The sequence below is a fragment of the Pelobates fuscus genome, chromosome 5 (genome assembly GCF_036172605.1).
Source record: "Pelobates fuscus isolate aPelFus1 chromosome 5, aPelFus1.pri, whole genome shotgun sequence".
Lineage (NCBI taxonomy): Eukaryota > Metazoa > Chordata > Amphibia > Anura > Pelobatidae > Pelobates > Pelobates fuscus.
The window spans coordinates 43,820,771-43,835,034 of NC_086321.1; the positions used below are offsets into that span (position 1 = coordinate 43,820,771).

Here is a 14,264-nt window from a genome sequence, read left to right on the forward strand (position 1 = left end):
GGGGAATAAAAAAAAACAATGTGCAATGCAGGCACTTCTTCAGTCGATGGTCTAAAGGTCATGAATATAATTTGTAAAAAGCGGCAACAGATAATGTTACCTATAATAAACAGTAGTAAAATAACAGAGACCCAAGCTCTCTATTGTGATCAGTTCAGTTTATGAAGAGCCCAAAAGTACAGCTACAAACAGAGTAGGCTCCAAGGCCCCAAATAATTGTAAATGTACAATGTATGTTGAAACAAATTGCACATAGGCATAGGGCCCTAAGCTATACCTACTCAAAGTGTTACTCATAATAAACAGAGTTTTCAAAGGACGTGTGCACTGATAGCTAATAATTGATCAAGGTGAGCAGTCATGTTCTATATATCGAAACAGTTAATCATGGTCTACCTTATATCTGTACTATATCCAGACACTTGCGAAGCGGTGAACACTTGGTTGAATATAACCCCAAGTTTACAAGTTTGTTCACTAAAAGTATTTCTGTATTAAAATATCTTGCGAACTTCGATTTTAAAATGCTAAATTCTATAAGGGATTTATCTGTTCATCCGCTTCTCCTAATCAAACCTGAAACTCCACACACTCAGGGCCGGATTAACATAGGGGCTGATGGAGCTGCAGCAATACCAGCAATAAAAATGCTAATATTTTTCTCCGTATAAACATTACTCTGCAATACCAGCACCGGCCAGTAGGGGTCACTGTGTGTGGAGAGAGACAGGGATAGGAAGTTACAGCATCTCCCTGCCTCTCTCTACTCACTGATCCGCGGGGGAGCAGCTACACAGCACAGAGTCCAGACAGCATCTCCCAGCCTGCAGATACAGACTACAGCTCAGGTATGTGAAGGATGGGGGGAAAGGCAGCAGGGAGACATGGGGACACATGTCTCTCAGTGTCCCCATGTCCCCCAGTGTCCCCATTACTCCCAGCCAGCGTCTCAGTGTCCCCATGTCTCCCAGTGTCCCCATTACTCCCAGCCAGTGTCTCAGTGTCCCCATGTCTCCCAGTGGCCCTATGTCTCCCAGCCAGTGTCTCAGTGTCCTTAGTGTCCCCATGTCTCCCAGTGTCCCCAAATGTCTCAGTGTCCCCATGTCTATGGCCACAAGAGCCCCATGTCTCCCAGTGTCCCCAAGTGTCTCTCCCCATGCCTCCCAGCCAGTGTCCCTAGTGTCTGTGTCCCTATGTCTTTCAGTGTCCCTAGTGTCTTAGTTTCCCCAAATGTCTGTGTCACCATGGCTCCCAGTGTCCCCTAGTCTCCCAGTATATGTGTCCCCATGTCTCTCCAAGTCCTCATGTCTCCCAGTGTCCCCATGACTCCCAGCCAGTGTCCCCATGTCTCCCAGTGTACCTATGTTTCCCAGCCAGTGTCCCTAGTGTCTCAGTGTTCCCATGTCTCCCAGTGTGTGTCCCCATGTCTCTGTGTTCTTAGTGTCCCCATGTCTGCCAGTGTCCCCAAATGTCTCAGGGTACCCACGTCTCCCAGTGTACCTATGTTTCCCAACCAGTGTCCCTAGTGTCTCAGTGTTCCCACGTCTGCCAGTGTCTGTGTCCCCATGTCTATGTCCTTAGTGTCCCCATGTCCCCAAATGTCTATGTCCACAAGTGCCCCATGTCTCCCAGTGTCTTCAAGTGTCTGTGTGCCCATGTCTCTCAACGTCCCCATGTCTCCCAATGTCCCCATGTCTCTCAATGTCCCCATGTCTCTCAATGTCCCCATGTCTCCCAGCTAGTGTCTCAGTGTCCCCATGGCTCCCAGTGTCCCTATGTCTCCCAGCCAGTGTCCCTAGTGTCTCAGTGTTCCCATGTCTCCCAGTGTCTGTGTCCCCATGTCTCTATAGTTTATGATAACCTGATTCTGGAAAAGTATTTCTAAAAGCTACTAATACAATGCCAAGGCAATCGGTATATTAAGAAATCTAATTGTTGCAGTGTCATCGAAGACATTGGCACATATTGGCCCATCAGTGAAAGAAATGATTGGTATTTGTTACTTGGTATCCTGAGCAGATGGATGTGGGTCAAGCATAAAACATAATGGACATATCAGGGTGTCCTTTAATTGACTGTCTTAACGAGCCTTTAAACAAAATTGCACCCGTAAAATAAAGCAGCGGTAGGCAGTGGCGTAGCATGGGGGGGCCACAAAGGTAAAAAGTAGTAATATTACATTTTTTAAAATAGCGCGCACACCCCCTCACACAGAAAATATCCCAATGTTCAAACATTCTACACAATTTTTTAACATGATGGGGCAAATAAACATTGCCACGTAACATTTGACAGTATTTTTCTTGCTAAATACAGCCATACTGTCCTCATGTAATCCTTATTGGTGAATGCAAATGGTATCCAAACATGATCTTCAACGCTATCTTCAAACAGCAACACGCACCTAGATAGCCTCGCTCCTCCCTCCCTAACCACCTCATCTCTAACGTGTGTAACACTGACAGTGGCACTGCACAATTTTTACAAATCCCCCTCACACCTAATCTAATGTGTGTGGACTATACACGTTGCTTTGGGTTAAAAAAAAATCACACACATTACAGAGATGAGGTGGGTAGGGACTGAGGAGCGAGGATATCTAGGTGCCTGTTACTGGCGTACCAGTATGATAACATTTAATATGATAAATGTACATAATGCCTATTCAAAGCATAATTTCACGTTTGAAGATCATGTTTGAATTCACCAAAGGAGAAGCAAGGCTATCTAGACGCCTGGTAAAGGACTCAGAGTGCTAACAGTCCAAAGATATGGGGCACAATACTTGCCTTGCCCTGGGCACTGGCAACCCACGCTACGCCACTGTCGGAAGGAATTTAACAAGTCTGTATGCATGAATATCCACATATTATATCACTATGAAGCATGCTCTTTGAGAAATTAAATAGTTACATACGCTGAGTCTCTCCCCATCCGAAATAACTCCAATCGCCTGGGGGCAATTGAAAGGGCGGCAAGCAATAGGGGGAAAAAGAAAAATTCAGCATAAATGATGAAATATGTTTAACTTGTTACTAATAACCAAACATATCTCTAATAACAGGATTAGAAAATATGACAAAGATGACAGAATGGCTGCTTGTGGAAAATCAAAACTCCAAAAAACAAAAAATAATAATTGACAGGAAAATGTTTATAACATGCAGAGAGAATTTAACCAAACAAATTACAAATTCTGGCACACACAATATGTAACAGCATGGACTACTTTGTACCTTTCAAATGCCTGTTGGCATAACTATCAGCACGGTCATTAAGCTCAAAAACTGAGGACGACTGGAGCTGTAGATCAGCCATAGCTACTATACTTAATTAAAAACTCTGTATTTTGTTATTTAAGAAATTAAAAGTAAACATTGTACAGAATCGCAGTGACTGCGCATTAAAATATATTTACTATAACATAAGGACCAACCTGCCTCAGAAGACACGAACCTCTTAGTTTCATGACACACACTAATTTAAATACCATCTTTACCTCCCAATTCAAACCCTTCTCTAAAATAAAACCCTGTTTTCCTAAATCTTACAATAGCTACAAAAACAGTTTCAGAGACTAAACTTTAACACAACATAATCTATGGAAAAATATGACTTATTTTGGTCAATACAACTGTCATGGAATGTTCAAAGAACCAGCAGATAAGGTAAGAAAAACGTTCTTGAAGATGCGGTCAGTGTAATATGGACCATATGTATTTTGTACTTAAAGAGGTAACAGAACATTCTATATGCTAACTAGGAACCATCTGTTTGCTAAAATCATTCATTTTTATTTTCTTTTTTTTCTTTTTATTACCCAAGACAATTTTTAATTTGGAAATATAGTTTCACCTAAGCAAATGCTTTGGGAATAATGATTCTCCCACCTTTCTTTTTAAGATTTACTCCAACCCCAATCCGGTGTTGTCATAGAACACTGGTTTTGACTAGGGTAACCCATGCTTACATAAATAAAGCAAAAAATCCACCTCAATGTAGCACCAAGGCCAAGTTTTCCCAGCAGTCTGATCCTCCACAGCTAACATCACTCCATCTTGCCAGAAGAGATGTCAGGGAGGGTGGGAGAGCCCCATTGTCAGTCTGGTGCCAGCAAGCTGTGAATGCTGGTGTAAGACACCAAATCTACACCAAACTCGCATTAGCCACCAAGAACTCTTGTTCCTGGCTGGCTAATGATCCCCAATGGCATGACCAGAGATGGAGTTACACCACCTGTAGTTGAGATCTTCATCATAAACTTCCCTGATCCCTGTGAGTCGTCTATGGGTGTGTAGTCACACAAAGACCCAGATGGAGTGGGGTGTGCATATTTAGATATTAGTCTGCACCACTTTATGGAATGCTACTGCTGGTCTCTAGAAGTCCCTTAAAGGGATACTATAAGTGCCAGGAATACAGCGCTGTATTCCTGGTACTATAGCTCCCTCTGCCTCCCCCTCCCTTGCGTCGCCACACCGTGGTACATAAGGGGTTTTAAAAAAGGTGTCGGCGCTGAGTCGTGGCTCTGTCTCCTGCGACTGCTCCAAATTTAATGAAAAATATAAAATAATTAATTAAAAAAATTAAAAACTACAATGAATAAAAGAAAAAATAATTCTGAAATTATTTATTCTGCCAAGAAGGGCTCTTACAAATATCTTAAACAATTAGACAGGTTTGGTTTTATAGGGTTTGTCCCCAGGTGACAGCTAAGGTATAACTAAATACTGAAAGCACGAGTGTCATGTAAAGAAACAATGATTTTAGGCCCCAAAGAGTTAAAAGATGTTTATTGAATAAGCACTATTCTGAATTAAAATACCCCCTAGCACCTTTGGGTTTATAAGGAATACAACCCACACAATACTTCGTAACCTGTACTGAAGAAGAGAGTTTTTTCCTGAAGAATTTAAATTTATCTCTTGAGATTAGATGTGCCTGTAGCTCTGTAAACCAGTGGAGAATCACTTAGCTTAGTCAACGCTTATTAAAAAAGTTTAAAAAAATAAATAAATGTTTTTTGGTTGCAGTTCGAAAATAAACAGCGCCAAATGTCCGTCTGTCAGATCCCTCAATTACGGTTGTGATGTGGGAGATTTCAATAAAGGCAGTAGAATTAATTATTTTAACATCTATAAATTAGAGTTCTATGTAAAAAGACATGTCTCAGACAAAAATAAGACAATTCCAGTTCACACATTTTTTGGGGTATATATTTGTGTGCAGATATAAGTTAAGGCATCTCCATGGAAAACACCCAGTGCGATCACGTGGACCATCTACCGATATTAACCATTCCCCATCAGTAACTATAGAAGAAAAAGTATAGAATTTGCACTGCAACGATGTAGTAATTTGAATTTTAAAAGTCTTTCACACTTACACATATACCCTTTCAGAACAAAGCAGGTTTAAATAAATACACTACAAATATTTATGAAATGGCAATCTTCCACTTTATTGCAGTCTTTCAGACATCTATATGTGTTACTATTATAAATGAGAAATAATGGGTCAGTTTCTATGGTAACCAATATCATGTCAGCCACCTAAGAGAACAGAGTGTATATTTTTATAGGCTCTATAGTATAGCCTACACAGTATGTTTATATGTCCAGATTATTCAATTATTCAAGGAGAAAGATATTTTTAAACAATATTATTATTATTAGAATATACACATCTATAGATACTACGGAACAGGATCATTCAAACAATTAAAATGTGCCTGTCTCTCATACTGAAGAAGTGGAATTTGAATTAAATTTTGTTTGTGTGTTGTGATAGTCATATGGTTGGCAAACACATGAAATTGTATGTGAACATTGTAGCTTGTGCCACTATACTGTTGACATGGAGGTACAAACTGCAAGCATACAGCACAAATAATGAAAACAAGCATTGGTACATATATAAAGATCAGAAATTGCTAGAAACAAGCAAGGTCGCGAATACCAGAATTCAGGATTTACAATAGAAAAGTCAATGAGCAATAACTTAAAGCAAACACACTACAAAATATGAGAACTGCAATGGTCACATGTACTGCGGTTTTAAATAACCAACCAAACGGCAGCAGTTCTGCTGTACCCAATACGCAGAGTTTATATGCAGGCAGCATTACTTAATGGGGTGTGCAGACTGTAGAGTGAGAGTTAGGAGTAGGACATTTAGGAATGTACAGAGAAAGGCCTTACGAGGCTGAGAAGGAAATGTGGCATGCAAACACTTTGTCCATTAAGGTGCTTGCGTTATAGACAGCTCAAAGAAAGAATAGTTCTAGAAATGCTATGGATTCCTTTGTTTGGTAAAATGGGGGTCACCTCTGTTTTGTTGGTTTCTAGAGACTCATATTGTTTGGAAAGATTGTCTTCATATTACATGAATGCCAGGAAATTAAATTTTCAATAAATACAGTGACCATTTGACTTGTCTGATAAGATAACAGATTGATATAAGAAAGATTTGTATGATCAGTAAGCAACATTACGAGAGCAGTAAATTCTAGCAAGCGTTTGCAGGCTTTGAGAGCAAAAAAGGGTTGCTAAAAATGTGTGATTCCCTATGTAATAACCCCAACTCTCAGTCAGAAAACCTTTATGAAAAGTAACCTTGAAGATACAATGGCTGGTCATGTACTTATGATAATAGGAAACCAACCTCTATTTGGTAGGGAGCACCGAGTGAGCAAGCAGCATGGGACACACTGTGTATCAGGACCCCGCTCCCACACTCCCCTACCTCGCGTTCCCACATTAATTTCACGAGGATGCAGTGTCGAAGTGCAACCTCCAGGCAGTGCGGTCGGCTCAATCACCCACGCCGACCGCTCACGTTCATGCTAACAGCACCTCTGTTAATGCGAACACCACTTACCCGACACAGAAGGCAGAACTCCATGCGTACGAACGCCACCTCTGTTTGTGCAAACACCACTTACCTATACGGCAAGCAGAACTCCGTTCGTACGGATGCCAGCTCCCGAACACAGCAAGAATAAAAGTCTGTTCGTGAGAACGCCGCAGCTTCCACATGCGACTACAGAGAAGGTAGAACTTTAGGAGAACCAAAGGGCGCGCGCGCGCGCGCCGACACAGAGCCTTTTAAAGGTACAGGAAGTGGAACCTAAATTAAGAAGACCACCCACTTTTCCTATTTAAGTCGCTCACACCATTCACTCTTCGCTCAGTTATACTGTGCTCCTGATTGTGTAAAGACCTTCAGAGACTGTCCTGTTGTATGCTGATCTTGACCCTTGCCTGTATCATTGCTTCTGAACCTGTGCCGCCTGTCCTGACCTTTGACTTCCCCGACTACTCTCTTTGTCTGATCCTTTGGTACTGCAAACTTGCTCCATTGCCTTCAGCACCTATCTGCATCTTGGGCTCCGTCCACTAAACTGCGAACCCGACACTATGTGACTCTGGAGTTCTGGACAGACAGGTATTTTGGTAGAGGACGGTTGGGACAATTTACATGAAACCAACTAAAAGTGTTGTTTTCAAAAAAGGATGTGAATACCAGGACAAGACAAGGAGTGGCAAAGGATGCTCTAGAATTGCATACTAGGAAAAAGCAGAGGAGATGTCCATGGTATTTTGAAACAGTCCTGGGATAAAAGCTTGGCTTTGTCTACATTGACTAATGGAAATTTTGACCAACGAGAGAGAGCAAAGGTGGCTCCATACCACCCAAGGAGGTTTAGAGTGACCACAGACTCAATGCTTTGCTCACAGATGGTATTGAAATGAAATGTTGTATGTTCAAATACTCCTACAATTATATAAAAAGGTTGAGATACAAAATTCTGTGAACATCTTAAACACCTTTGCTGTGAATGTAGATAGCTCGTTGTGTATCTATTGCAATTACAGCACATTAGGAGAGGATTTAGCTGCCAATTTAGCTACCTTGGCTAACAATCTAACTCGCTATCATTTTATAGACTAATAATCTTTTGCTTTACTGAACCAGCAAAGCATCTTTTCCACCCATTATTTTCTTCTGTTTCACTTGCTCCCTACTAGATACAAGTCTAATCCATCAAATAATTATATTATAATTAACCCCTTTTAAATGATATATCTCCTGCGTATGATCTCAGCGAGATATAGCCCATTTTCTCCATAACAACAGGATGCCATTCCTGGTAATAGCATGGTGTTATCACCCGGCTAAGCTGCCATCTGTCTCCTCAATAACACAATTGCTCTCCTAATTACTAAGTCATGCAAGGTATCGTTTTCCACATTTGTCACGGAATACATAATTTGCAAATCTGAGTTAGAAGCCAGCAGTTCATATGCTTCCTTTAACAAACTCGGATATTTAATCGGCTGACTAAGAAGCTTTTAGAGCAGTTTCAATTCTTTACTGGTTTTATATTTTAGAAAAGTTACAGTGCAAAACTTATTAAGTCCCATTAGTCCACTGCATTGCTGCTGTGTACTAGTTCTAGACTACTCTTCTCCAGACTTTGTCTGAAGTAAGATGTGTCCAATATACTATAGGACAATATGTCCTCTTCATATTCTGTGATGAAAGGTTCACAAACTCCTTCTAAATCCTCTAAATACATGCTCTCACATCAAACATTTAAATCTTACTCCCACCTTCTCTTCCTTTCTATCCTTCTGTTTCTGGCAGCTGGTGATTTCTCTGCAAACCCTGGTCCCACCTCCACTAACCTACATTGTGCTAACACCAGAAACAACAACAATCTGATACCCATCCCATGTAATTCTCACTTTAAGTCCTCCTTTCAAGCTGCCCTCTGGAATGCACGCCGTGTGCAGTATGTCAGGATGGACCAGTGCCCAACACACAGAATTAAGTAAAACTTGTAACAAATACAAACAGTAACAACGTATTACCGGGCATTAGAATGGCCGGAATGAACTTAATAGAATAAACAGTAAGAGCAGTGGTCAGGAATATAGAAAGGAACATATACGGAAAGAACAAAGCCAAAGGGTCAGGATACCAGAAATACGGGAAGTCAAGCCAAACCAAGCCAAGATCAAAAAACACAATAATCAGAATCAGGAACGCGCTCGCTGATAACCAACAGGATGGAAACCATGACAGGGCACTAAACAACTGCAGGTTTGGGTTTAAATAACCCATTAAATCATGCTATTGGCTAATTTGGGTTCCATTACCCCAGAACGTGCGTGCACGGCGAAAACATGAGGCCGCACGCACGTTCACGTCACCAGTGAAGTCATTGTGGGCGACGGTCTTATTTAGCGCAGTCTTGCAGTGGCCGGCGTCCCTCCCAACACTGGACCCGGCCACCGATCCACAAGCTGCATGAAGGGAGAGGCTCTGGCGGTGAGGTGAGTAACCTCTCTCTCCTTTAGTGCGACCGTGCCAATTAGGCGCGGCCACACTGTGGTGCCGATCATCTAAAAAAGTTGGACCTTAAATATCCACAGGATCTAGCTCAATATCTGGAGCACCTTCTCTGATGGACAGATTTCATGGCTCAGCAACAGCTAGAAAAAGGAAAGAGCTCCTTAATGTGTTCCATGTCTGTAATGACACTTACTCATAGACTTCTGATTCCTTACTTGCAGCAAGGACTGGAGAAAATAATGAGCAACAGTTTAATACATAGAGTCAGGCCGCCTTCAGGGTGTGACAACCATGACGGTTGTCACGGGCCCAGGCTGCTCTGTGTCACAATTACTATATGACCCAACCCTCAGAACTATGTAACACACAATGAACAAGGACAACGTTTACCAGGCCTTAGAATGGCCGGACTTAACGTAATAAAGAATGGTCAAAATACTAGCTAAGGTCAGGGACACAGAAAGAGTTACAACGAGGAAGCAAGCCAAAGTTCAAGGATACCAGAATAAGGGGAAGTCAAAATACAAGACAAAGTCAAATACCAAAAAGAACTAGAACAAGAATGCACTCTGACAACCAACTAGTGGAAACCACGACAGGGCACAGACAAGATGCAATTTTGGGTTTAGATAACCCTCTTGAGGTTGGAATTGGTTGTACCTGGCCTCTGACCCCAGAACGTGCGTGTCTATGACGTGACGTTGCACGCACATTGCGCCATCTTTGTTGTGGGCGCAGGTTTATCTCCTACTTAAACTGGAAACGCAGCGGGCAGTCATGGGCCCCATATTCCCTATGTGCACATATATATAGCGATTGTCACTATACAAATGTGCAGTAGTGTGCCCCTGGCTACCTGATACCGCAGAGGGGGCCCAGCACACACTGTCCTTCCTTTACAGCTCCTCACTCTCTCAGGAGACCAGCAACACTCAGAGCGGGTTACCGTTGCAACGCTTCGCGCAGCACGCAAACCATGCTCACAAGAGTTAGAGAGAAGAGCTGTTAGTAAGGACAGTGTGTGCTGGGCCCCCTCAGCGGTAACAGGTAGCGTGAACCTCCTCCCTCCCTGGACCAGGTAATAAGCAAGGAGGGGGGGGGAATAGAATGTATTAAAATTAACACACACACTGCATCCTCTACCACAACTACTCACACTCTGCATCCTCTACCACACCTACTCACACTCTGCATTCACTATACATACACACACTACACTCACTCTGCATGCACTACACTGACACACACTACACATTCAAACACTCTGCATTCACTATACACAGACACTGCATACACTACACACACTGCAATACACAATAACACAACATTCACCCACTACACAAACACACTCTGTATTCACTATACACACACACTACATACACTACAAACACACACTCTGCGTTCACTATACACACTGCATTCGCTGCACACAGTTTCTAATACACACAAACACTACAGCCATTACACAAATGTAAAATCTGCATCCACTTTACACACTCACTCTGCATCCATTACACACATTCTAATTCTATATCCACTATACACACACCACATTCACAACTACACCCTTGTGAGTGGACTCAGGAAGAGCCCTGTGAGCAGACTCAGGGGCGGGCCACGGGGGCCCAGACCTAAAGCTTTATCAGGGGCCCTAACATTTCTGATGGCAGCCCTGCATGGAGTATCTGAGAAATGGTTTTGACGGATTGTTCCAGGCAGAATAATGAGCCATGTCACATAACCTCTATATTTTCAAGGTGGTTCTAAAAACATGAGAATGATACCAGTTTATGTCAAAACTTTGCAGGTCTAGGATGAGGTGGAATGTGAGACTCATAGCATTAATGTGGCAAATATGTGGCATGGGTCACAAGGCTTCCATGCCATGAGGAATTTGGGCTAGTAGGAGTCAAATAATCAAAAGAAGCAGGGGGATGAGCACTTAATTGCAATGTGACAATTTAAACAGCAGCCTGCTGAGTTCTGGCTTATAAGGAAGCCATTACCAAGCATGACAAGATTCAAACCTCTGTTTGGGAGAGAATGGTCCATCAGAAAGCTACTACTCATTCTGTACACTGCAAACAGCAATCAGCATACTCCAAAATGGGGTTACCTGAGAGGATCTGGTGAGCCACTAGAACTCAAAGGAACCCAGACTGTACTACCCACCGATCAATGTATTACGGTAACATAACATAAAAATACATAAATAGGCATAACTTGAAGAAAGTACAAAATAAGTAAACAACACCTATTTGTAGTGCTGTACACAAAGTGATCACAACTTTAATTTCATCATGCAAACACCCCACAAGTAGTCAGCGAAGTATTGATGCTCTGAGATGGATATCTATCCACCTATAACCAGAACCCAAAGCTATGTACAGTGTGACATATGGAAAGTGTGTAAACATTGCTAACGTTTGAAAGCAGTGGACATCCTGAGACCCTTACAGCTGCAGGACTATGCTCCCATCCCTCTGATCACATTGACGGAATGGTGTTTGTTTGGACCCATGTTTGTTTCTTACACAGATTGGCAACATGTGGCTACCAGATGCAATTTCAGGGATTTCCTCAAACAATGCATCAGCATCATTAAAAACGTATGTGGTTGTAGGAAAAACGACTTATGTTCATAATGTGTCACATTCCATCTGGCACCTTTATTTTAAAGCCCATACAAAAGTGAAATCGATGAAAATAGCCACCCGTGACCTCCTGCCATGCAAAGCCACATGCCTAATGACACAATAGAACAATATACTCTTAAAAATAGATTTGCACATTTTTTCTTCTTTCAGGACAAGGAAAAGAATACGTAAAAGGTTAAGGGGCGGACAATGGTATGAAACGCAAAGTGCTGAATACATTTTGGTGTAGACTGGGAACGTGAAATTATCAAGCAATCTAAACTATCTTCAGCGTTGTAGAAATGATAACTGTAATCGAGCGATGAAGCTGCAAATTATAACATGAATGCCCTTATAGCAGCTGTTCCTGCTTCCGCATGATTTCACAGAGACATGTACAATAGGTGTGACCCTAAGGAAACAGAAATTCTAGAGGGTGAACTGCACATTGCTTTGCAACAAACTCCAGCTATGTACCTGGGATAGGGGGACAATTTTGTTATTTGGGGACACTTTTGAGAATAATTACTAGGAAATGTATACATTGTAAAGAGATTATGTTTCTAATTGATAGCTCGCACATTACGTACAATGTATTACATGCTTCACCGGTAGTTTGCTTACAATAGGTTACACAGAGCTTTCTTTATATAAAACAGAAATAAACGCAGGTCATAGAGAGCAGACCTAAAAATAATGTGTGAGTCAGCCTCCCCCTTCCACAGCAATACTTACAGCACTGAGAGGCAGCAGTGGGTAATGGCTTCTTCTGTACATCTCCAGCAAAGGAATACTAACAGGAAAACAGAACACATTACATTCAGTAACATTTCATTTAGAATCCTCATTTGCGAGCACGGAACACAAATAACATTGATGTGAAATGTGTGGATTTAGCGAACGGTAAAACGTTGTACCTTGTTAGCTTTGGAAACAGATACCTAACGAAGCAGAATAAGAGTGCAAGCTTCAAATACCACTTGTTTTCAGGTAACATTGCAAGTGGTTGGGGTAATAAAAGATCTATCTGTTCTTCCAAATTGATTGCACACTCTAACCAGTTGGTGACAGCTGACATAAAAGGTTACATCAACACCAACCTAAGTGTCTTAGTGACAGCTAATATACCCAACTCATCTGCCGTTTAAAGAACAGTCACTTCTCTGGAAATTACACTACTGAATTTTACCTATAACTTGCATTCATCTTTCCATATGATGATCTTTTCAATAAAGTGTATATTAAAGAGTTACAGGGTTAAACATCTGGAGTGCCAAAGGTTGCCTTCCCTTGGTCTAGGCCAGTGATGGCGAACCGGTGGCACGCCGGGCCCGCTCTGTTGGCACGCGGCCATAGGTCGCCGGGAGAGAAGGGGCCGCGGTCTGTCTGCAGAGTAGGAACCTGCCTGCCCGAAATGGCAGGCACCTACTCTGCTTCCGGGTCGGGAGGCAGGGGGAGGGCTCTAGGAAGCAGCTCCCCTGTCCTCCCGCGCGGTTAAGTGTGGAGCATTGCCGCGCGTTACCATGGCAACGCTCCACACAGCATCGCGCTACAGGACAGGGGAGCAACTTGCTAGCTGCCAGAACACACTTACCACCGGCCCACCAGGGATGGCTGTGTCCCCCCTCCCCCCTTCACCAAAGGTAAGAGGAAGGGAGGGAGGGAGGGAGGGAGGAGGGGAGGGAGGGAGGGAGGAGGGGGGGGATACAGTATTAATCTATCTTTTGTTTTGTTTTTTTAATGTATGTTTACCCCTACCACCACAGTACCCCCCAGAGCACCCCCCACAGCACCCTTACCACCACAGTACCCCCCAGAGCACCCCCCACAGCACCCTTACCCCCACAGTACCCCCCAGAGCACCCCCCACAGCACCCTTACCCCCACAGTACCCCCCAGAGCACCCCCCACATCACCCTTACCCCCACAGTACCCCCACAGCACCCTTACCCCCACAGTACCCCACAGCACCCTTACCCCCACAGTACCCCACAGCACCCCCTAACCCCACAGTACCCCCCACAGCACCCCCTACCCCCACAGCACCCCCTACCCCCACAGCACCCCCTACCCCCACAGTACCCCCTACAGCACCCCTTACCCCCACAGCACCCTTACCCACACAGCACCCTTACCCCCCACTGCACCCCCACAGCACCCTTACCCCCCACTGCACCCCCACAGCACCCTTACCCCCACAGCGCCCTTACCCCCACAGCGCCCCCTACCCCACAGCGCCCTTACCCCCACAGCGCCCTTACCCCCACA

At 43.3% G+C, this 14,264-nt stretch overlaps 1 protein-coding gene across 5 annotated transcripts in view; it reads right to left on the reverse strand.

Annotated features, from left to right (window-relative positions):
• The window catches only part of UNC13B (unc-13 homolog B), a 463,085-nt gene that overhangs the window by 243,199 nt on the left and 205,622 nt on the right, over positions 1-14,264 (reverse strand). For 3 of the 5 annotated variants that reach the window (XM_063453773.1, XM_063453772.1, XM_063453770.1), the window contains exon 7: positions 12,732-12,789. In XM_063453773.1, coding sequence (XP_063309843.1) covers positions 12,732-12,789 — 58 coding nt within the window. Of the gene's footprint in view, positions 1-2,917; positions 2,954-12,731; positions 12,790-14,264 lie in introns of all 5 variants that reach the window. The other 2 variants (XM_063453771.1, XM_063453769.1) reach the window with 1 other exon arrangement.